The sequence below is a fragment of the Parastagonospora nodorum genome (genome assembly GCF_000146915.1).
Source record: "Parastagonospora nodorum SN15 chromosome Unknown scaffold_10, whole genome shotgun sequence".
Taxonomy (NCBI): Eukaryota; Fungi; Ascomycota; class Dothideomycetes; order Pleosporales; family Phaeosphaeriaceae; genus Parastagonospora; species Parastagonospora nodorum.
In genome coordinates, this window is record NW_001884558.1 from 733545 (window position 1) to 757564 (window position 24020).

Below are 24020 nucleotides of genomic sequence, written 5' to 3' on the forward strand. Positions count from 1 at the left end.
GAAATCTGGAGCGACGCACGACCGCCATTCGTGCAAAAAGCGCCGGCCTCCCAAGAGACAGCCATCTACGAGCGCTACCGACCATTCTGGTGGGCTGACCGCTGCTAATGAACGCCTCGACGCGGCGGGAGCAAACGCAAACGATGTTGCGAAAGTCAAAGCACACGGGACGACTTCCGTGTTGCGAGGTCGTGTGATTGATGGAATTTACAGAGTACAAACGATCCTAGAGGCTACCGGTAAATGTCCCACTGCAGCGCGCTAGGCCTCTGACCCTGTGTTCTTTAAAAGGTGTTGATCTCTCCACTTGTTATCAACGTCGGAACTCTGCTACTCTTTCCCTGACATCCTCCCTATACCACACTTTTGTAGTATAGGCCCATATCAGCAATCATGGCTGACCACCTGCACGCCGACGACAAGGCGGTGGCCAAAGACATTCAGGTCGAGAAGGCCATTGAGCATGTCGATGATTCCCACAATCTCGACGCTGCGGCGAAAGCTGCAGAATACAAGATGGCCGCCATCGAGGCCGAGAACGCAGAGCATGACATGGGCGTGCTTGAAGCTGTCAAGGCGTATCCCATGGCTGCTACATGGGCATTTGTCATGTCTTGTACCATCGTAAGAAATATCCTTTCCGCTTGCACCCACAGAAACGGCAACTAACTTCTCCCATAGATTATGGAAGCGTACTGCGTTTTCATCATGGGCAGTTTCGTCGCCTTGCCGGCTTTCGCCAACGATTTTGGTGTATACAGCGAGGTCAAGAAGAAGTACATTATCGAGGCTAGCTGGCAATCCGCTATCCAATGTAGTGGACCACTTGGTGCACTCACATTGGCGTTATGTTGGCTGGTCCTCTGACCAGCAGGATCGGATACCGATGGGCCACCATCACCGGTCTTATGCTCTTGAACTGCTTCATCTTCGTTTTCTACTTTGCCAAGTCGCTTCCGATCATGTTTCTATCTCAGATCCTCGAGGGCATTCCATGGGGAATTTTCATTGCCAATGCACCAGCATACTGCAGTGAGATCACACCAATTCAGCTGCGAGCTCCCGCCACCCAGATGTTGCAAATGTTCTGGGCCATTGGTGCGATGATCGTCGGTGGTGTCACATACTACTACCAAAGCTACACAGACGCCAGCGCGTACAGGTGCGTTTTCTAGCTAAAAACAAACAACCGCCTTGCTAATCTGAAATTCAGGATTCCAATTGCGCTTCAGTGGATGTTCCCAACTCCTCTCGCTATCCTGATGTACATGGCGCCCGAGTCGCCTTGGTGGTTGGTCCGCAAGGGACGTCTCGAGGAAGCCGAGCACGCAGTTGGACGCCTTGGACGCCGATCAAGGCTGAACCTTAGCGAGGCTGTTGCCATGATGCGCCGTACCATCGATCTCGAGAAGTCGCTCAAGGAGCCTAACCTCCTGGAACTGTTCAAGGGTCGTGACCTCTACCGAACCTCGATTGTGTGCGGTGTGTACGCCGCACAGAACCTTACTGGTAACCTTATCGCCAACCAGGCCGTCTACTTCTTTGAGCAGGCTGGCATGTCGGTCAAGACTGCCTTCGCCATGGGTCTTATCACATCCGCTCTCCAGTGGATCTTTGTCATGCTTTCGTGGATCCTCACATCTTACCTTGGCCGCCGAACCATTTACGTCTGGGGTTCGTTCATCAACGTATGCTTCCTTGTCGCCCTCGGTATCGCCGGCTCTGTTGCTGTATCCAACGCAGCCTCTCTGGCACAAGCGTCTCTGGGTCTCATTGTCTCCGTGCTCTTTACGCTGGGACCTGCGCCCGCATCCTGGGTCATTATCGGAGAGACGTCCGCCATCCGCCTCAGGCCTCTGACCACCGGAGTGGGACGTGCTTGTTACTACATTGTCAACATTCCCTGCATTTTCCTCGCGAGTTACATGCTCAACCCTGACGTAAGATTTCTCTCCCTCCAATTTTTGAGTCGAACATTGCTAACACCGAACAGAAAGCCAACCTCGGCGGAAAGTGCGGTTACGTATGGGCCGGAACTGGTTTCGTCTGCTTCGTCTTGGCATACTTCTTCGTACCAGAGATGAAGAACCGCTCTTACCGAGAGATCGACATCCTTTTCAAGCGCAAGGTCGACGCCCGTTACTGGACCAAGACTCAAGTCGACGCAGAGGCCGACGAGTAAACGGACTTTTCCTTCAAGATATTTGGGCAAGATTTGGATTCACATGCAAAGCATGGTGCTGCCAACTGGATGATATTTTAGTGCTACCTTGTGCTCTGGACTGCTTTGTTAACACGAAGAGTTCATCAATTGAGGATTTACCACATTTCGAAGCAATGTGCAACTATAAATGTGAACAAATGATGACCTGCTGAGGCGATTTGATGTTGAACTACCCTGTTGAGTTGATAATCTGTAGCCAAGTGTCGCTCATTATTTCTCGCTGGCTTAGCACTGGAGCATGTATGTGTTGCCCTGCCAAGCGCACATGCAATACCTTCTCAGGAGCGATACTCCTCATTGAATTTCCCCGGCCTAATCTTCGGACATGATCTACGCCGCTGTCCGGTCTGACCATAATTCATCGCCCTCTTCAGGCGCTCCAGACAACGCCGCAACCCCATTCTACTTAGCATACCCTAGGATCTTCTTCATCACCTTCCCAAGTCTCTCCACTTCCCGGCCACTTTCATGAGCCCTCCAGGCCACAAACAAATCGGGCCGAACAAGCACGCATCCATCTTCCTCAACACCACACTTGGCCGCCCACTCAAGATACGTGTCTTCCCACTCTAAGCCGTATCCGATCCCGACGACTTTGATGTCAACACCCATGTCCTTCTTGATGGACTGAGCTGCTTCTTTCCAGTTCTCTCCTCCGATACTGGTGAACAATGTAAATTGGCCTTTGCCGGCGATGTCCAGCGTAGATATGAGCGGACCAGCAACCTTCTTTCCGAGCCAGACGTGCGGAAGTCGACGGCCAGGGTAAGTGCCTGGTTCGTAGTGCTGCTGTGGGCTCTCGATCTCCCGCTGTGACGGTCTGAAGGTTTCCACTTCGTCCTGCGCGTCGACGGCGAAAGAGTCATATCTCTGGCCCATCGCGGTTCCGAGAGCGTGCAGTTCCCGATCTTGCAATTTGGTTGCTTCACGGATCGCCTTTCTGCGCTCTCTTCCTTCTTTGGTATTAGCTATGAGACCAAGCTTGTTCTTTTTCATGTCTTCTTCGCTGATGCCGTAGGGTTGGAGGCCGAGTATGCCCCAGGAACCGACGTCCATACGGAGGATGTCGTTAGATTCAGTGACCAAGTCTGCCCCGACAGGTTGGCGCTCGGTGTTGTAGGTAGATAGCAAGGATGGATGTGCGAGCTTCTTCTCTACCATCGCGATCTTCCAAGCGAGATTGAAGGCATCTTGGATGCACGTATTCGACCCCAGGCCAAGTGTAGGTGGGTGTCGATGGATGGCGTCGCCTAGGCAATAGCTGCGCTTCGTCAGTCTCTTTTCTCGTATCTGAAATGCACCTCCGTGCATGTTGGCATGTTCAGGTAATACTCACACATTCCCCTTGCTTATCACATCTGCGCTACTCTCATTGATCACCCACCCGCTGACATCCAGAATCTCCACATCAACACTATCATCTCCAATGAGATCTTCCGCAATTACCTTCCACTCCTCAAAACTCCTCTTCGGGTTAGGAGCATGCGGCCCTTTTGGAAGGAACACAAACACCCACTCAGTCCACGGCTTTACCTGCCTCATGACGCCCACGAACGGATAATCTTTCTCCAAGCGCAACGAAACGTGCAGGTTGCCCTGCCTATGTGTCATTAAGTGCGTCATATCTGCGCTGAGGAGGACATTGTACGCAAAACCCCCTCCTGAAAGCGTCGTAAACGGTAGATCCAAAATCTTCGCAACACTGCTGCGCCCTCCATCCGCGCCGAAGAGGTACTTCGTCCGAATCTTGTATTCAACGCCGATAACTTCATCCACCACGCTCGCCAAGATCTTCCTCCCATTCTCATCCCCCTCCTCTTCCTCCACAAACGTCAACAACCTCGTATCGAACCGTACACGCCACCCATTCCCACTTGCCCACTTCAACAATACAGGCTCCAGCAAACTCTGCGGCAAATCCAAATACTTGCACGGGCTGATGCAATCATACTCGCCCTTTCGCTCGCCGTTTCCCCATGCATAGTTGCGCGCGTATTCTTCGCCAGCCATTGTTTCGCACCAGCGGTAGTGGCGGATGACTTCGTCACCGTTGCCGAGACGAAGGCATTCTTCGTAGAGCGAAGGATCGAGGTCGCGCAAGCATTCGAGAGCGGGAGGGTTGGTCATATGTGCGCGAGGAGTTTTGGCGGGGCCGGGGGTGGAGGACATAAGTAGTCCTTGGAGGTTTTGGCGGGCGAGGAAACATGCGAGAGAAGCTCCAGCGGGTCCGGCGCCGATGATTAGGTAGCTCTAACCGCACATTGTGTGGATGGAAGTGGAATTGGTAAAGAGGATGTGGGGAGGAATATGGTTGGGGCTGGAAGACATTTAAGAAGAGGGACAAGGCTGAGATGGCCTTTTGGCAGAGTTGCTAGAACGTGAGGATGTACTGGAGGGCGACTGAGTATGCAGGTTTAGAATGGTACGTTTCACGAGAGAGGGGCATGCGTTTGATGGTTGAAGACAAGACTGAGTGAATGGAAGTAGCAGAGACACGGTGGGGATATAGCCCACAAACCTTCACTTGAAGAGCCACACCATGACAGTGCATGTAGTGACCCAAGGCTACACTTCACTATCCAATACTACGCTGGGCGCCTTACAAGATCAGAGTGCTGGAAGCGCCTCGGGGGCCGATCAACGTCCATGGGATCGATTGGTACTATTGAAGGCGTCTCGCTTCTGATAATTTTGCTGAGCAAGGCTTAGGTCTCACTGGAACGATGTATGGCGTGTACGAATAGCTGAGGCGTATGTAAGCACACATCGAGACTAGTAAAAGCACACTACACTGATGAGGAAACCCGACGAAAGCCGGAACTTAATCGTTGCTGAACGCTTGGTAAGGCCTCCTATTTTTACCACACTCTTCGCGGAGTACAGCCCATAACGCTCCATCCCTGCATGCTTAATATGTACTTTTGCTCTTTTCGAGGCGATCTGCATACCGCCATCACTCCATCTCGGTCGCACGTGTAACGCCGTCAACTGCGCTGTGATTCTGTCCGCCAACGGGCGATCCGCACTCTGGACATTTTGCAAGCTGCATAGGCATTCCGCATTCGCCGATTGCAAACTACAAGTGTTAGTGGCTGGCTTTTAATGAAAAGGAAGAAAGAGAGACTTACCGGATGGCCTTTTACGCATTTATACCAGTGTCCCGAGTGCGTCGCGATACCCCCAGGTCCCGTGACCATCGCCCTCTTAATCGCCTCGATCTCTTCTTTGGACACATCTGCATAAAATTCCTTGCCCAACAGCCTTAGCGAGTACTCGACTGCCTTGACCAAATCTTTTGCTCCTTTGAATGGCTGCTCGCAGAGTGTCGCTGCTTGCTCAAGGAGCTCTTTTGCCTTCTCGCGGTGGGCTTCGACTTGCTTACGATCTTCATCATTCGCGAGACCAGATGAGGTCAAAAGCTGCGCAACGCGTGAATAGTACAACGTCGCCTCAACCGCGAGCTTCGGAAGGCTGTCAGCTTTGCAGCCGTCGATCAAATTGATGCAATTATTGAGATACACTCCAGCTTGCGTGACCAGGAGACCGCCTAGCGCATCAGGCATTGTGATTTCAGCGGCGATTTTGTCTTTGATCGAACGAGCAACCGCAAACTTGTCTTCGAGGATGAGGCATTGGACCTTGAGGTAGAGTAAATGTCCACCGTGCTTGATACGCTCGTCGCCTCCCTGTTGTGTTGCCGGAACCGAAGAACTCAAGTTGAGGCGTTCAAAGGCGCTGTCGAGACCAGGATTCTTCTCGAGAGCATGTAGGGTCGCTTGGTGTAATTTGCTTGCAGGCTGATGCTTTGTGGCCGTTCTCTTCTGAAAAGACGTGACGCGTTGCTCAAGTCGCTGAGAATCTGCGTATCGATTCTCTACTAATGTGATAAGCCAATACCTCATGTTTTCGAGGGCGCGTCCCGCAGCACCTGGATCCCTAGGAATCGTGAAGTCAGGGACGACTGTTTTGCGAGAGACCTCAATCTCAGTCCTCAGCTCCTCGAGCTTGGTCTCTAACTCGTATAGCTCTTGTTGGCTACTGACAATGAAGCGCTTGGTCATTTCGTCGATGACGGCCTTGTTGATGAGTCGATTGTATCGCTGTGTATCGAACTGGCGGATTGGCGTCTTGCAATATGGACACTGCGGTATGTTGACTGCTAACTGAGAATTCTCCCGCATTCCAATGTAGTGACCGGTCCGAGGGTCTTGCTCATAAACCTCTTTCAAATCGATGTGGCCATCCAGGGTCTCGATGGTGAAGAAATGACTACAGCTGAGAGCGATAATAGGTGATTCATCTAGCTCAATATCGGAGTAGGACTTCAATTCGAGCATATCTGGCTTCTCGTCCATCTTCATGCCACACTGTTGGCAACAGTTGGCAGGGCAAGCTTCACCGCAGATACTAGGGCACAGATGGCCGCAGGGGAGCACCTTTGTACAGCGTTCATCGCAAGGCAGTCTGTCACAGAGAGCTGAGCACGGCATTTTGCAACGTCCCTGATGTTCGCAGGACCACTCGCAGCTGCGGCTGCAGGGGGCACATGGCTCGTGGCACTTATGGGGGCATTTGCTGTGCTTGCATCGTACCTTCAAACTTGTCAGTGATACGCTTCATCCAGCTAATATTAATACTCACCTCGCAAGGCTTTTGGCACAAACCACAGTCGGTACCGTCATGGCAATAACGACCGCAGGCGTGATTACACGTGCCCATCTTCCTGTGGCACTTCTCCATGCATTTCGCATGCTTCACCACTGATTTGTTGTCAACAGTCTTGCTCTTGCAATGGCCACAGGATCCGGGACATTGGTGGCCGCAGGGCAATGTTGATTTGCAGGGCTCAGGGCATCGAAAGCCTAGGCTCGTAACATCTTGAGAACATTTGACAACAATATCGTGGTCGCAACCAAGGACCTGCTTCGACACTGGTACGTGACATGAGATGCTTGTAAGATCAAGTGTCAAGTGACAGAAAACCCCATTGTGAATGTGACCGCAAGAGAGCCGGATGTTGTCGACCTTGGTCATGCATTTCCCGCACGGCTCGCCGCAAGTTTGCTTCTGACAAGAATGGCCGCAGGGCTCGTGAGACCGCTCGCATGGTTCTTCGCAGTGAAATGCGGCGTGCATGGCTTTCGAATGGCACCTAGCGAGGCAGCTGTGTCCGCAGTCGAGACGATCGATGCATGCCTCTCGGCAACCTCCCTCAGGACTGAATTTGGCGAAGTCCTCAGGTTCACAGATCTCCATGACTTTCTCGGGATGACGGGGGCAGCATAGACCCAGAGATGGTTCCACTGAATTCTTTGCACGTAGCATTCCGATAACATGCTGCCACATGTCGACGGTGGTGTATGTATCCGCATTTCCAATGATATACATTCCGTGCTTGGCCCGACTGAGGAGGACATTTATGCGGTTCGAGGTCTTGAGGAAACCAACCTTCTGCGCCTTGTTGCTTCGCACCAACGATATGATAACGACCTTGGCTTCTTCTCCCTGGAAGTTGTCGACTGTTGCGATTCGAAGGAGGTCAGAAAGTTGCTTCTTTTCAAGAGGTTTTCTGCCCTGTTCCGCTGCTGCAGCGACTCGCTGGTCTTGCGGAGTGTTGCTGATAGTGAAGCCATCTTTCTCGAGTGCTTCTTCGTCGCGCTCGCTTAGCACGATCTCGAAGTCATTGCGCATGGCCGCGCGCAACTTTTGGAGTTGACCAGTGTAAGGCGTCAAGACTGCAATGTCGCTGCTCTTGTAAAGACCCTGTCGAACAACGTGGCGGACCATAGCATGTACCATCTGTACCTCCCATGAATTTGACCTGGACTTGCTGTGTTGAACCTCCATCTGTCCGTCATCTTCGAGGTGGGTATGGTCCAGCCAGAAGACATTTTCTCGCAGACCAACAACATTTGGCATGTTGATTGTCGAAGTGTGGTCAGCAAGCTTTGCATAGAGTGTCTCTCGAATGAGTGTGGAGATCTCGGGACGCATGCGGCGTTGCACGTTAAGCTGGGCAACAGGAACCAAAGGTCTACCAGCCATGCCCACTGATAATCGCTCGAACTGACTCTTATCAAGCTGATGATTCTTTCCACGTTCGCTCTCAAGAGAAAGATCGTCAAAGTTGGAAACTGATGGCCTCAACTGCTCATGATCACCGATCTGAATACAGTGCTCCACTGTTGGGAGGAGCGCCGATATCATGTGTGGTTCCAGAATTTCGCCAGCCTCTTCACAGATCAGAACCTTGCAAGCGACATGCTTGAGTAGTGATATACGGCCCGCCAGGCCTGAAGTAGTGAGTCCAATGACATCAGCTCCCTGCAAGACTCGACGGCTAGCCTCCGCGTGAACGTTATCTAGATGTTTCTGTGTGTTGGCTGCACCCTTCACAACTTCATATAACTCTCCAACTTTTGCTTCGTGTATCTCCTCGACCCAGTGGCGAATCAGTAATTGTCTCTCCTGAAATGTAAGAGCATACACGTTCGTAGCCGCTTTCCGGAGGATGTTGGCAAGGGCCGTGATGGGTGGTGGTGAGCCAGCCGGCGCAAAGGTTGGAAAGGCGCCCGTGTTGCTCCAGATATCAAAGGGATGACGTCCGACCATCTTGAAACCCTCATCGTCCATTTGGCTAAACTGGCAATGCATTTCTTTGTGTTCTTCGGAGATGTGTTGCTCCAAATCACTCCAATCAGGCCTGTTGCGCATGTGTCGTAGACCATTGAGAACATTGTTCGCATCTGTCTTGTAGCTATCCAGCCTGCTGTAAGCGTCGTGTGCAGAATACTTTTCCGATCTAGTGTTCTGTTCAGATCTCCTGAGTTCTCGGAGATTATGATTTGCGAGCACCGTCGATTTGCTCTGTCCACCAACCCGGATGACTTTTGTGACGCCGACGTTGACGAGGTGTTCAAGGAACTGATCCAAGGCATGATTAGTGTAGCATCTGTAACCATATCAGCGATTCTATTCTAACATATACGGAAGTCCTAGCAGTAGATAGGGACGCTAATGGGTAATATGCACTTACACGACTAATATCGGGCCAAGGCCTGCTTTCGCCTTGATTTCCAGCAACACCCTCATCAAGTGCAAGCCTAAGTAGCTCTTTCCTGTGCCGGGTGGGCCTTGAATGAATGCAAATTCGCGTGTCAATGCAGCTACAAGAGCACAGCATTGACCACGATCCAGACTGGTCTTGGCTTCGATTTTGCCGAGAAGATCGTCGTCGTCGCAGGTAGCAGTAGGCCCAACACAAAGACTCGTGTCATCGTCGATCGTGATTATCTTCAAAGGGAAGCTGAATCCAGCGCGCCGTGCATAAAGTGGTGGTGGGATATCATGGCAGGTCTTGACACCCGACGATGCCTCAAGACGGGCAGGGACGATCCACTGGTAGAATGGCATACCACCGGTGCGTTGCATGCTCTGTAGATTCTCAAGGATCGGCACGAAAGTAGCCGGCATAACCTTGGGGAACTCAAGGAGCATACCCTGACATCGACCTGCTGCAGCTCGCATCAAGAGCTCCAGAGTCGCCTTGTCTTGTGTCATCAACTGAGCAGTGATGGTGAAAAGACCATTACTGTGTATGATCTCCTGGCCATCTTCATCCTTTGCACCTTTTCTCACAAGTGTCAAAAACACATGTTGCACGACTTCATTCTGGATCCAGACGTATGAGAGCAGAGATCCATTCTCTAGACGCTTCGATTCTTCCCACCATTTGACCTGTGCAGCAAACGACTTGAGGGCAATTTTTTGCGGAGAGGGGAAAGACATTTGTATCTCCAAAGCTCGTTGAAATACTACCCGGCTTATGTGCACACCGGCATACCGATATGCTCGCATGTCGCCATGCTGGAAACGAGGATTGTTCATAGCATTTGGATCGCGACTGAAAATCTGCATCAAGTTTGATAATGTGCCTTTAAGCTCCCCGAACTTGTCGTGCCGGAATAGGCGGAAATGGGTATCGATGTGGCGCTGGGTAGGATCTTCGAGGAAATGGGGCTGGTCTGGATCCGTAAAAGGCAAGAATTCTTTCGCATCGCTCATGATTTCGTCTCGAGTAGGAAAGATGACAATCTGAGCCATGTCTAGCTTATCGTTGTCGTGGCGGTTACTTGGCAGTACTAAATCGCGTGGGTAGGACGAGGTCTTGCTGATGCGCGCATAATCTCCGTTCTCTCCTGATGAAGCTGTGAAGAGCAGCCCATTTGCGCGAGCTAACATATCGCGTATGCAGCGCACATTGTTCGTAACAATAGTAGATGCAACTGAAGGTCCGTCCAGGGCAAAGGTAGTCCCGGCCGCCCCAAGAGCATCGGTTAAGGCTTTGAGGTCATCGTTGAAGCGTGCGCGAGACTCGCGTTTCAGTAACTCCCGGAGAGCAACCGAGAGAGCAACCAGCGTAGACTCGAGTATATCCAATGAAGCATCTGGATCGTTGTTCGTACGTAAGCTGGTCAGTAACTCGCAAATGTGTTGAAAGAAAGGTATGGCCCTCGTGCCATTGGCACCGCTGACAAAGTTGTAGATAGAGCCGACATATGTATCTACAGCAAGGCCGTCCAGCATGGATGAGTGGGTGATAGTGAGGAGAAATTGCTGGCAATTTCTCACGTGCTGCGCCGCTTCGCTATCTCGTACTCGCATGTTCAAGATTGCGCCGATGTGATGACGACCTTGATGATCCTGGTCGTCCGTGTCCAGATCCTTGGGTAACTGTTGAGAGAGGTCCCGGTCGCCTTCTTCAAGAATATTGAGTGCACCTCCCCACAGCCGCTGCATAGTGCGACTTGAGCTTGGCTCGGAGCTGAGATGACGCTTCCAAGCACTGTAGGACTTCTTCGCCTGTTGTTGCCCTGAGGTTTCAGTTGTTCGGGCTGGCCTATTGTTGCGAAACTTCTGGCCATCTGAGTGAAGATCGTGCGTGTAAGTACAGCTCTTGCGGTTGCAGACTCCCTTATTCTGAAAGTCGAAGCATGTGTAGGGCCTGCTATGGTTCTCGCGTCCCGCAATGGTACCGCCACGACCTCGTCCACGGCCGCCTCGTCCACGCTGGCCACGACCGCGACTGCGATCAGCCATGTTGCTCGAAGGTGCTTCTAACGCGTGCTCCTTGTCGTAAAGTAGAAAAGCGTGCAAGGTGTACAGTAGTAAGTGGTCGAAATTGTGTGCCGCCGCGTTGATTTGTGCGTCGTTGTGTTGAAAGCGGGGGTGTTGTGGTACAGAAGAAGATTTATCGCGGAAGGTGCGGTCGGAGCGCGCCTTCCGGCATGCGGTGAGAGTGAATACAAAGCAAACTTGGCCGCGCGTTGAGACATGTTTGGCAACTGGTGAACGTGAACGTGACAAGGAGAGCAATGTCTACCTCGAGAGGAAAGGCACGCTCAGTGCTAGGGCCGTCTACCAAGGTAAGAGACGGCTGGACCGCTGCAGGTAGCCGTTTTGCAGGAAGAAGACATACATGAGGTGAGTGCCGATGAGATGGGATGAGACATACATACACTCAAAATGCAGTGCCAGGTGCTGCAAAAGCACTGACTAGAATTATTCTGTCTATTTGTAGTTTGCTTTTACATGTGCTCATGGACGCACTACAAACGCACATGCGTTATGCTATGCTATGCACTAATCCCAAGATCATGAGGCAGACGCTATGAGACCTGAGATGGTACCTATGTAGTCGCGGCGCAATTCGTACACATGGAATAATAAACGGGGGTTTTGTTGGCACTTCTACTGTTTGAAAACAGTCGCCTCGCTCCACCGACCGGCGGCCTTCGCCCGATAGTCGTCCTTGACCTGCTTCTCACTCCTCCACTCCTCCAACAGCCCGAACCCGGCAAGTGCTTGCTGTATCGTAACATCGGGGAGATCCAGAACCTTGATCAAGTCCTGCTCGTTCTGGGACTTGGAGGTGCTGTCAAGGATGTGTCGGACATTATAGGCAGCTTGAAGATGTGACGCGCTCTCGGGGTGCTTCTGGAGGAAGGAATCGTTGTACGCTTTAAGGTCAGCGTCAACTGCGGGTGTGGTGAATGTCTCATTAATGACTTGCGATACTTGTGATGGCAGAGGTTCAGATAGTTGCGCGACTGTCTCGGTTAGCAGATCGCTGACAAGGCATGGAGGACACTTACTTGTCTGACGGAAGCGGATGCTCTGTTCGTGCACTGTGGGGTCTTCGGGGTCAACCTCGCGTGCAGCTTGGAGACACTTCAGGGCGAGCAGATACTTCTCTGTTTTAATATGTTAGCGAAAACTTCCTAAAGTTCACGCAAGATCAGAACGTACTGCGCCGCAGGTAGACCTCGAAGCCGACGTTCTGAGCCTCGACGTTCTTAGGGCTGAGCTCGAGCATAGGCCGCAGGAATCGCAAAGCTGCTTCTAATGGCTCTTTGGTTTGCAGCAGTTTGGTGCCCGTCGGGTCTGTGTCTTCTTTTTTGGTCTCGCCATCATCCGCCTTGGCTGTTGCTTTCGCAGCAGCAGCAGCTTTCCTATCTGCCTCGGCTTTCTCTGCCTTCTCCTTGTCCTTCTTCGCCTTCTTTTCAGCTTTCTTGCGTTCTGCGGGTTCCATCTTCTCTAGGTCATATTGCTCCGGGTTTGATATTCTAGGGTCGTCGGCGAGTCTCAGATATATCTCAACGGCTTGGATGGCTGCACGTGTGAAGAACGGATGATTGCGGAGGTGATCTTCCCATCTGACCATGTCCATGTACGCACGAATTTGGCCCTTGCGCAGCGAGAAACTGTGGAAGTCAAACTGGTCCTCATGCCATACGTCGAAAATGTCAGCGATGGCGGTGAAGCGCTTGAGTGCGTGGCCGAAGTCCTGTTTTCGGAGGTACGCCTCGCCGTCCTCAAGCAGATACCACATGCACTGCATGTCGTGAAGGTCGCCGAGGGGGCCGCCAACTGTTTCGTTGCGCGTGAACTTGCTCATGGTGCTTAGCGCCTTCTCGTTTTCGTTGTTCCGGAGCTGGTACTTGGCGCACTTTGTGTTGATGTAGCGGTCCCTCTCGTCGAGTTGTCGAGCGTGCTCGATCGTCGCTGCAGCTTTCTGGACGTCACCAGCGTGCTTCTGTATCCGCGCCTTCGTTTGATGGTAGTCCACCGACTTCGGGTCTAGCTCAATCAGCCGATCTATGTATTCCGTTGCTTTCTTCAGATCGCGGCTCCGGGCAAAGTTGTAATGTTGCGCGAGGAAGTAGAGCACGGATTGCTCGAAACGCTTTGACGTGTCGCCGTTGGACTCGCCTTGCGCAGAACCATTGGCGTGCTTTTCCGCAGCATATCCGAGCACAAGCTCTTCGATAACAGCCTTCTTCTCTGCATCTTGGTAAAGCGATTTGATGTTCGGGAATGTCGAAGGAACGCCCTTGTTCAGCATGCGTCTAAGATACTCGTCCACAGCAGTCTTGAAGTCATCTCCTGAGATGAATTCCAGGGGAATCCGCCTGGGCGCGTCATTGCGTTCACTCTTCTTCGCGTACGAGTCATACAAGTCCTTGAGCTTGGCGATGTCTGCCTCATTGGTGCGGCTGAGACCAAGCGCCTTTTCCAGCCCATCATAGTAAGCACGATACTCGTTGTTTCTGTCCAAAAGTGTTCTGTAGGCTTTTTCGGCTTCTTCGTTCCTTCCAAGCTGAAGCAGGTATTGTGCCTTCATCTCCAGAGCAGAGGTGCGATCCAAGCTGTTCCGTACAACCTCCTCCAAATGAGCCAGCGCGCGCTCGGTATCTCCGGACTCGGCTATTATCATGTTCTTGTATAGTGTGGCTTCGGAGTGTTCGAGATCGGATTTGGGTGGGGTCTGCTTCAACGTCTCCTCGTACGTCTTCAGGATATTCTCTGCCTCAGCATAGTTGCCTGCGAGATGGTGAGCAATAGCGAGCGCAGTCCAGTTCTGTCGCAATTGTGGGCGCTCCTGCATCATCTTGCGCCTGCTTTCGATGTACCCTTCGAAGTCGCGAATCTGGCATTGTAGAAGAGCGAGGTCTCGGAGAATATTGAGCGAGTTCGGTTCGATTTTGAGGGCAAATTTGTATGCTTTGATCGCCTCCTCGTAATTCTTGACTGAACGCCACAGCAGGCCGTAGACGTGCCACGTAATGTGCGACCTCATGTCATTCTTGAGCGCTAGCTTGCAGAGGTTGAAAGCTTCCTCACCCTGGCCTTGAGAGTTCAGGATGAGGGCCTTCATCGCCTGTGTGTCGCCATGGTTGGGATGTTTCCGTAGAATCTGATCCGCTGCTTTGATACCTGGTGGGGTCAGTTTCAGAGTGTGACGCAGTTGCTCAAGACGCACCCTTTTTGTACTGCTTGCCCTCGTAGAACTTGACAAGAGACTTGAAGAGCGTCTGCTCCTTGCTGGGTAGTGGCTGTGGCATGGTGCTGTTTTAAATGCGCAATGGAGGTGGCTATGGAGAGCTCCCAGCCGCAATTAACAGCGTCGGAAAGGCGAATAATTATTCGGCGAGGGGGGATGGGAGAGTTGAGATGATCCACGAGACAGTGTAGACCATAGCGTATAGAACTCTCGGCGCGCGTACAATGGTGGCTGGTGGGATGCTTGAGCTGCGCGACGTCGCCAGTGTGGGGAGCTCTGAAATTCGATGTCGGTGCTCCATGACCGCTAGCGTGGAAATCGACCCTCGATCGGCACGTGCTCTCATATTTTCACGCGTTTTGTCTTCATTCCTTCTATAGCTGCCTAGCCAGCATGCTGCGAATGTATATGCTTTTGTGAAGGTCTCGGTAGCTGAGAGATATCATTCTGGATCATCACCCTCTTTATTTATGTATAGCCGCCCAAGCCCTCCGGACGGACCCCACTTGATCTACTATGCATGTATACAGGAACGTTTTGGCAGCGTCCATAGGATATTGTACAAGAATTCCAGAGAGCTCTTCAGATCAAATCACTTCGAAAGACGGCCAGATCGACGACGCCCGCTCGTGTCCTCGGCCTTGACTTCGACCTCCTGTGCCTTCTTTCCCCTCTTCGCAGCTCCATTGGCCACGTTCTTTTGCTTCTTCGCAGCCGGTACGGGTCCGTCTTCCTCATCGCTATCATTCTCTTCTTTCACCATATTCTTCCGCGCTCTCTTAGGCTTCGCAGATGCCGTCTCCTCGTCTTCCTCGTCTTTGACCACCGCCTTCCTCTTTCCGCCCTTCTTTGGCTTAGCTTCCTTCACCTCGGCGTCATCTTCAGCACCTTCAGAAACATCGCCTGCGACAGCTGCCGTCTTCTTCTGCACGCTCGCTACAATGGCAGAGGTCCGGCCACCAACTTTGAGAAAACTGATTGTCTGTCCATTTGGCAGCTTGTTTGCATCCTTTTTTCCTTTTCCCCATCGATATTTCATCAGCCAATCCGCAGGAAACTTGTCACTCTCAGCGAGATGCTTGACTGCAGTATCGCAGACATACATCATCGCGTCATGCAGTTGCTTAATCTGCTCGTCACTGAACGTGTTGCTGTACTGCTCTGGATGGAGTTTGGCCTGGTACATGATCTCGTCACCAACCCAGTTGCCGATGCCGGAAATATTGCTAGTTTCTGGTTAGTTAAATGAGGCGATGTGGTTCTTGCACCAAAACTTACGCCTGGTCGAGCAACAATGCTTTCACGGGTACCCTTTTGCTTCTCAGCTTCTTGCCAAGCCACTCCACAGTCAAGACATCCTTGTCAAGCACTGGGTCAGGCCCATTCTCTTTCAACGGCGTTGTGTTCCTCATGTCCTCAGCCTTTGCGTCTACCAGCCGTATCCTCGCAAGTCTTCGCGGATCAACAAATGCGACTTCGATCTTCGGGTCTTCTTTCATTTCAAGCACAAACTTCCAGTACCGTGGAGGCCATTCTTCTTCCTCGGCCTTGGCTGGCCGGTAGTATGCTGAGTCGTCGTTGCTAAACTTCATCCAGCCTGACATGCCAAAGTGCATGAGGGCATGTGGTTGCGAATCCATGACCAGCCAGAAGTACTTGCCCTGTTGTCGCGCATCCAGGATCTTTTTCCCTGTCATCGCTTTTTGGAAGGCGGATGCTGAGGTTCCAACCTTGCCATATATGATCTACTCGCGCGTTAGCCCTCGGTCACCTAATGCGTTGGTACCTCCAGGGCTGGTATCTGGGTGTTGATAGCAATGGAACGTACATCATCTTCTTGGGTCTTGACTGCACCTATCGTCTTTCCGACGACATACCTCTTCAAGTAATGTACAATGCGCGATATCTCTGCGATCTATGACTTGTTAGTCATCGTGTCATTGCGAGGATGGTATAAAACGTGCTGACCTCGGGCATGATGTTCGTGCTCTCTAACTACGGAGATTCTTGACTTCGAATGGAACAAGTACAATCACGAAACAACTGTACCTGGCAGGCGACGATATTGGACGGTGGTGATGTTGGAAGATGATGAGCACGCGATTCTGGCTAGCTCGAAACGCGAAGTCGCAGCGCTGACACGTGCGCACGCGACGTCATTCGCACTTCCATCTCATCTCACATCACCGGGAGTCCCGGTCGCCTTACTCACGCTCCTTTGAAATAACCAAGTTGGTCCTCCGGATTTGCCCTTGCTCCTAGCATGTTGACTGCCGGTCCTCTCAGCATGGACTTGCCCTTCTGGGATGCCCCGCAGCGCCGGTCGCGGAATGACTTCAAACAACATCGATAAGACGCACCGTTACATAATTTGGCGCCCTACGACAATGGAGCTCTACTACAAGTATGAGTCCTTCCTCTACTCTCGTTTAGCTTCTCTCGGATCAAAATCTTCTACGTAATGTTGTGGCATAGCATAGCATCCCTGGCTCTTCCAGTTCTTGTGCGGTCACACTCGCATCATGCTCACGACCAAGAGCAATTCTCACAGGAACGACTAGATGAGCTGGAAAGAAAGTGGGGAACTGATGTAGGTCTTGTAACTGAGTGCTTCATACATGAACTGTAACTGACGATCATTCCTAGTGGGGCTTTTCTGGTATCTCGACTTTCGCCCATCTTCCACACACGCGTTGTTTAACACATCCACAAACCACGTACGACATCGCTATCCTCGGTGCGCCGTTCGATACAGCAGTATCCTACCGACCAGGTGCACGATTTGGCCCTCGGGCCATCCGTGCTGGGTCGTCACGTCAGACCTCCTTCCGTGGCTTCAATCCACGAGCGAACCTCAACCCGTACACGTCGTGGGCTTCAATTGTTGACTGCGGCGACATACCTGTCACACCTTTTGATAATGCACTTGCTCTACGGCAGATGAGCGAGGCGTTCCTCGAGCTTGGCAAGCGCGCACCAACAGAGAAAAGTGCGGACAGTGGAGTCGGGTACTTTAAGCGGCCGAAGCTCCTCACGCTGGGCGGCGATCACAGCATTGCTTTACCGGCACTAAGGGCGTTGAAGGAGGTATATGGGCAGCCAATTGCTGTAGTTCATTTCGATGCGCATCTTGACACCTGGCACCCTGCGAAATACCCTTCGGCATGGATCGATAAGGAGGATCCTTCAACTCAATCGTTCTTCAACCACGGCAGCATGTTCTGGTTTGCGTCCACTGAAGGATTGATCGCGAATGGCTCGAGCGTACACGCTGGTCTAAGAACGAGATTATCCGGCGACGACGCCGCGGACTACGAGGACGATTCGCAGCAGGGTTGGATTCGCATTGCGACAGACGATATCGATGACATTGGTGCAAGCGGTATCATCACGTCAATCATGAACCGTGTAGGGACGACGATGCCCGTGTATTTGAGCATCGATATCGACGTAATTGACCCCGGTCTTGCTCCTGGAACTGGTACCCCGGAGCCAGGTGGTTGGACAACGCGAGAGCTTATCAGGATTTTGAGGGGAATTGAAGGCATGAACGTTGTTGGTGCCGACATTGTCGAAGTCAGTCCCGCATATGATGGGGCCGCTGAGACCACTGGCCTGGCCGCTGCACAGGTCGCCTACGAAATTATTACGAGCATTGTGCGAAAAGGCTTGATTGAGCAGGCAAGGTCCAGCAAGAAGGATGAGAGTGTCAAGGACGAGTTGTAACCACTGCAAGCAACAGTTCGCTTAGTCGTATGGATGCTCTAGGCATTATCATGAGGACCACCAACGCGTCGAAGCGAGATAGAGTAGCTATTTCAACACATTGCGCATTATCAAGATATCACTAGCACCAGGTATGATAACGCGCAGAACACAGATGGCCAAAAAACACTGCCTTTCCATGATTCGCCAAGACCAATTCCAGCCTACGTCATGACTGCCTCATGCGACTATTGGAGTACAGAATCACACATGGATATTCGTACTTGTCCATGCTACGTCAACTGCTAAGATCATCGTATCGCAGACATTCACAAACCATGGAGCACTACGCACCCCATCCAAGCTCAAAATTCGAAGGATACTACTCAAAGTTCGACCTGTCCAGCGGATCGCACATTGCCCTCATCATTTGCTCAGTCCCAAATGCCTTCAAACGGCCACATATGGTATCATTTACGTACTATCCGACATCCGGCAAACCCATATTTCAGCGCGAACACTTCGTCAACAATATTGAGAGAGTGACCACGGATGTAAATACTAAGGCTTTCGAGCTGCGCATACCAGGCCTAGGATACATGCGTGCCAAAGGCGATGGAACAAGTTCGTACAGTCTGAAAGCCGAAGATTGGAATTTCGAAGTAGAAAGCACCACCTACACAGCATGGCGGGAAGACAAGTCCACTCCCGAAGGATGGATGATCCGGCTCCCTCTCCCACTCCACTGGCACGTCCACTCGCTCTGTTCGCCTTGTACATTCACATTGTCTATCCCCTCATTAGGAGACAACTTTCCGCCAGCCGACCGCAGAGGTCGCGCAACTTTTCACCAAGAAAAGAACTGGGCAAATAGCTTCCCAGACGCGCACATGTGGGTCCAGGCCTGGGACGCAAGTAACAACAAAGGTGTATGCCTCGCTGGCGGCAAGATCCTAGGCCAAACCGCATATCTGCTTGGTTATCGTTCACCCACTCTCAACCTCGACTTCGTGCCACCTTTCTCGGTATCCTACCTCAATATCTTCTCACCATTCATGAATGTTGACATTGACTGGCCGAGTCGGTCCTTCAACCTCTCCGTATCGAACTACTTCTACAAGCTCGATCTCAAAGCGCAAGCGCCAAAGGAGCCGGGCTGGTTCGGTCTCGCGAGCCCGTTTCCGGATGGGCACAGGCCGAACTATTGTCGGGAGAGCTTTTTGGCGACGATTGAAGTCAAGGTCAGTGAGCGGAGTGGATGGATGCCATGGAGTGCGTGGAAAGAAATTAAGACGGAAACGTTTAATGGAGCAAGTTTGGAGTTTGCGGGCGGATACTATCCTGAGCGTGGGGAATCGAAAGAAGAGTGAGGATACGGCGGGGTAGCTTCACTGGGGGTAGCAAGGTTCCCTTTCCAGTAGCCGCTACCAAATACATATCAGCCGTTTGTTTCTTTGGCTGACACTGGAAACAACAATACTAGTCTTGATTCAGGCTAGCCATAGGCGAAGAAGAAGTAAAGACAGGGTGACCTGGAGGGTGGAGCAGACGTCTACACAGCCCGTGTGAGCGTGATTGTGCCTGACACGCGTATGCCACATGCATGAGAGATACTTCGAGTCGACTATGGCAAAATGGATGTCGGGAACATAATTCGATAAATCGGTGTCTCGTGGATTCGATCCTATCTTATCAACGATCTCTCGTATCCTCTTTATTTCTGGTGATTGAGACATGCGCAAGAGCCACACAGCCACAAGCACCCGTATACTTGGTCTAGAGCCTGTTGCATGGGGTTTGAATGCACGAGGAACTTGTCGTATGCTGGCTCATCTATGAATAATCAGGTCAAGGATGGTGTGTGTACTGCTCGTGATTGGATGCTTGGATAGGCAGCTCCTTTGGTCTTCATATGGCCGTCTCAATGCTAGTCTTCCTTTTCGCAGGGGACAATTGGAACTTAGCCCGTCATTTAGAACTTCCGAGGTTGTCGAGAGACAGCACCGTTTGAGTCGGTTCCGGTTCCGGTTCCGTCGGATGTGCGAGGAGGCTGGTGACTGAGTCATGCGAGGCTCGAGTCGAAGATGATTGAATCGTCAAAAGCGGAGCGGAACCGGGACTGGCTTCAAGCAACAAGCCATGTGACCAAGATTTTGCCCCAGAGCGCTTAAACAAACTCGGCAGTGTTTGAACTGTAGCTCGATTTCATGATTGTGTCTTGGTTGAGGAACGCTTAAATCGGCACCCAAGATTTGTCTGTATCCCTCCGGAACCACATTATCAACACCACAAACTTCCAAGGTCTGCATACCACAACCCACGCTGCGTCAAAGCGTCGCCATGGCTAATTATCTGCAAACAACGAATTTGAGCGCAATGTCTGCGCACAAACTAAGCGATTAGCCCGTGGATAGGATTTCGACCTCGTCTCGATTGTCCTGCCTTGCATGCTCGAGTGACGTTGCTGAATATTCTCAGCCAATCACCGCTTCGCACCAACCCGCATCAGGGATGCCGAACCACGATCTTGTCTCCCCGCCAAGAATCATCAACGGCTCGATCACGGCTTTTTCATGGTGCGCTGCGAGGATCTTCTGGGGTATGCACAACGATATGCACGTCTTTTCTGCCGTTGGGCATGGCTGCAAGGAGGTATCATGGACAGGTAGTATCCGTTCACCATGGGTCTCCACTCGCTTGGTTTTTACCCCGTCATGTGCCTGATTTCATCCAGATCTTGGGCGTGGTAGATGTGTTTAAATAGTGCCTTGCCGTGGCCGCATCGAAGACGTACCGCCTTTTGGCTTCTTTCACCATATCATCTTCCCAAGGAGCAGGTGGATACGTCATTCACTATAGCCCACCATGGACAAGATTCACAGGCTCAATGTGGTACATCGCCTGGAGAAGCGCAACCCTGCTTATCGCGTAAGCTTCACCGTCACAAATTTATGGTGCCAGCTAAGGAAGAACAATAGAATTAACAGCATTGCCGGCTTGTCCATCCTCTTCTTCGGTTATGACCAAGGAATGATGGGCGGTGTCAATACCGCATACGAATATTACACGCGCATGGGCTTTGGCCATAAAGGGCCTGACGGCGGCGTTGTTGTAGACGACACTCTGCTCCAAGGCGGAATTGTCTCCGTTTACTATCTCGGAACCCTTGTTGGATGTCTTGTCGGTGGCTCTATTGGCGATCGCTACGGACGTATCAAGACAATCTTTTTCGGCGCAGCAGTTGCTATTGTAGGCGCTTGCTTGCAATGCTCTGCCATGAATGCAGCATGGATGATTTGCGCCCGGTTGATCAACGGCTGGGGTACAGGCATTCTCAACGCCATTGTTCCTGTGTGGGCGACTGAGACTGCGGAGCACAAATCTCGCGGACAATTTATTGCTATTGAGTTCACGCTCAACATTCTCGGTGTGGTGATTGCTTATTGGCTCGAATATGGATGTTCTTTCTATGGAGACGGTACTTCTTCGTTTATCTGGTAAGATCACAACTATTCCACTTTTGACCGACACAAAGGCTAACATTTTCCAGGCGTTTTCCTGTAGCGTTCCAGATTCCTATGCTGATTGGTCTCATGGCTGGTGTCCTGTTTATGCCAGAATCACCAAGATGGCTCACGAAAATGGGACGAAAAGACGAAGCGCGATACGTTCTCGGTCGCCTTCGTGGCGATGAAGGCGAAGATCGAGAAAGAGCTGAAATTGAGTTCCAGGACATCGTTAAGTCGTGCGAACTAGAGCGCAAGGAGCTCGCCAACCAGTCTTACGGCCATATGCTTTTCGGTATCGGTTCCGGAAAACTGCACACCGGGCGGCGTGTACAGCTTGTCATCTGGCTACAGATCATGCAAGAATGGGTTGGAATCGCTGGCGTCACAATTTACGCTCCAACGATATTTGGAATTGCTGGGATGAGCCCTTCCAAGCGTCAGTGGATTGCCGGTCTCAACAACATCTTCTACATGTTCTCAACGCTTATTTGCGTGTTTACACTCGATCGGATTGGACGCCGCTGGACCTGCTATTGGGGCTCTGTCGGCCAAGGAATAGCAATGGCACTTGCCGGTGGTTTCAGCTATCTCGGCCAGCAAGCGACTCTCGACGGCGATGCTAGCAAAGCCGCTGGATACGGAAACGCGGCTGTATCTATGGTCTTCCTCTTCACCTTCGTATTCGGAGCCACATGGTTAACCGTCCCATGGCTGTACCCCGCAGAAATCTTCCCACTCGAAGTCCGCGCCAAAGGAAATGCCTGGGGTGTGGTGGGCTGGTCAATTGGTAATGGTTGGCTTACACTCCTGTGCCCGATCATGTTCGACAAGATCGGCGAGAAGACGCTGTACATCTTTGCTGCCTGCAACGCCATCACGATCCCTATGGTCTGGGCATTATACCCGGAAACCAACCAGCGCACGCTAGAGGAAATCGACCTTCTCTTTGCTTCGGACAGTATCTGGAACTGGGAAGCTGAGAAAAACTTTGCAAGATTGCGAGATGAGAATGGCCTTGGAGCAACGACTGCGACGGCAAGGGATATCGAAAATGTATCTAGTCGCAAGCCGAGCGTGGCTCAAGACAAGCAAGTTCAGGTCGAGTCTGTACAGTCTTAACATGGACAAAAGGCATAGTGTGAACAGAATCGTCTGCAATGGGCTCTAGAATCTACTACGTCTTTGATATGTAGCGAACAAGATCAAATTTCAAAGTTCAAGCTACACGATTGCATATTCATGCAAGTCCGCGCCTCTTCTTAGACTTTTATACCTCCCCATAGTAAGTATTTCTAGAGCAAAGACGCGGAAACTCTCTGCTAGCATAGTTGTATCAACCTCAGTCGAAACATCGTTATAAACGAGTCATGGGTCCTTACCATCCACTCTGACCATAAAAATTTGCAAAAATAAAAACAAACAACAGAGGAGATTCGGGAGTGGTCACCTACTTAACTACTAACTCTCCGGTATGATGCTTTAATAGCTGAGCGAACGGGATGCCTTGTTATCTCCTGCTCGATCGTCTGCTGTTCCAAAACCGTACACGTATAAGCCGACCACTAATATTATCGTTCTTGATATTAAGTTGTTCCTCTCCACGACGTCGAGCTTACTGCAGTACCTCCCCTCTTGCAGACCCAGTCAAGAGGGCAATGCGCAAAGCCAAGTTAGCTAATCACGAAGATCGCGGAAAAACTTCTCGGCAAGAAATTGCAACTCGCACAAGTGGCAGTACGCTACGCACAACTCTGCAAAATCTTCAAATTACACGAACACATCTACAAATATTGAACACAGGGGCATGCCTCCGAAGTATGACCTATCTCGCTCTGCAAAGATGAGTTGTACCACAGTGTACCCCAGTTGTTGTGGCGCTAGAGTTGCCGACTGGCAATTAAAATACTGCCGCTCCTAGGCCTGTGCAGTAATGTTCGTAAGAAGAGCAGAAATTTGAAACTGCCGCGTTACGCTCAATCTTCCGATGTCAAGTAAAATCAAGTAAGAGACAGGTTTTGCCGTTCTATGTGCATCTTTTGGCAGGAAAACCAAGTACTCTCCTCTTCTTTCAGATTTTAATGTTCAAAGCAACAACAACTACCCCTGCGACAACAACTGGGTACTTTGCGGCAACCACCATCCGAGTTCTTTAATCATGCCACTCCGATAGCAGGTTGAGGACTACGTACGCATTCGGTCGAAAGAAAACGCATAACCAAGCTCCTTCGGTTCCCGAACT

General features: G+C 51.4%; 8 protein-coding genes across 8 annotated transcripts; 5 read left to right on the plus strand and 3 right to left on the minus strand.

The window, feature by feature from the left end:
- The first annotated feature begins 393 nt into the window (after positions 1-393).
- On the plus strand, positions 394-2325 carry SNOG_07008 (hypothetical protein). The gene is made up of 4 exons (XM_001797313.1): positions 394-624; positions 682-1162; positions 1214-1940; positions 1994-2325. The coding sequence occupies exons 2-4, from the start codon at positions 849-851 to the stop codon at positions 2180-2182; spliced, it is 1230 nt and encodes a 409-aa protein (XP_001797365.1). The 5' UTR covers positions 394-624; positions 682-848; the 3' UTR covers positions 2183-2325.
- A 301-nt stretch (positions 2326-2626) lies between these two features.
- On the minus strand, positions 2627-4393 carry SNOG_07009 (hypothetical protein; the record flags this gene model as incomplete). The annotated part of the gene is made up of 2 exons (XM_001797314.1): positions 2627-3485; positions 3561-4393. The coding sequence occupies 2 exons, from the start codon at positions 4391-4393 to the stop codon at positions 2627-2629; spliced, it is 1692 nt and encodes a 563-aa protein (XP_001797366.1).
- A 784-nt stretch (positions 4394-5177) lies between these two features.
- On the minus strand, positions 5178-11323 carry SNOG_07011 (hypothetical protein; the record flags this gene model as incomplete). Its single annotated transcript, XM_001797315.1, has 4 exons — positions 5178-5300; positions 5353-6591; positions 6866-9176; positions 9261-11323. 4 exons carry the CDS (start codon positions 11321-11323, stop codon positions 5178-5180), a joined length of 5736 nt encoding a protein of 1911 aa, XP_001797367.1.
- Positions 11324-11598: 275 nt separating this feature from the next.
- Positions 11599-11779, plus strand: SNOG_07012 (hypothetical protein; the record flags this gene model as incomplete). Its single annotated transcript, XM_001797316.1, has 3 exons — positions 11599-11649; positions 11675-11707; positions 11756-11779. 3 exons carry the CDS (start codon positions 11599-11601, stop codon positions 11777-11779), a joined length of 108 nt encoding a protein of 35 aa, XP_001797368.1.
- On the minus strand, positions 11747-16544 carry SNOG_07014 (hypothetical protein; the record flags this gene model as incomplete). Its single annotated transcript, XM_001797317.1, has 7 exons — positions 11747-12477; positions 12533-14500; positions 14547-14608; positions 15164-15800; positions 15886-16312; positions 16396-16482; positions 16536-16544. The coding sequence occupies 7 exons, from the start codon at positions 16542-16544 to the stop codon at positions 11975-11977; spliced, it is 3693 nt and encodes a 1230-aa protein (XP_001797369.1). The 3' UTR covers positions 11747-11974.
- Positions 16545-17028: 484 nt separating this feature from the next.
- Positions 17029-18293, plus strand: SNOG_07015 (hypothetical protein; the record flags this gene model as incomplete). Its single annotated transcript, XM_001797318.1, has 2 exons — positions 17029-17157; positions 17214-18293. The coding sequence occupies 2 exons, from the start codon at positions 17029-17031 to the stop codon at positions 18291-18293; spliced, it is 1209 nt and encodes a 402-aa protein (XP_001797370.1).
- Positions 18294-18610: 317 nt separating this feature from the next.
- On the plus strand, positions 18611-19642 carry SNOG_07016 (hypothetical protein; the record flags this gene model as incomplete). Its single annotated transcript, XM_001797319.1, has 1 exon — positions 18611-19642. One exon carries the CDS (start codon positions 18611-18613, stop codon positions 19640-19642), a length of 1032 nt encoding a protein of 343 aa, XP_001797371.1.
- Positions 19643-21137: 1495 nt separating this feature from the next.
- Positions 21138-22900, plus strand: SNOG_07017 (hypothetical protein; the record flags this gene model as incomplete). Its single annotated transcript, XM_001797320.1, has 3 exons — positions 21138-21200; positions 21234-21769; positions 21823-22900. 3 exons carry the CDS (start codon positions 21138-21140, stop codon positions 22898-22900), a joined length of 1677 nt encoding a protein of 558 aa, XP_001797372.1.
- Between the last annotated feature and the right edge of the window lie 1120 nt (positions 22901-24020).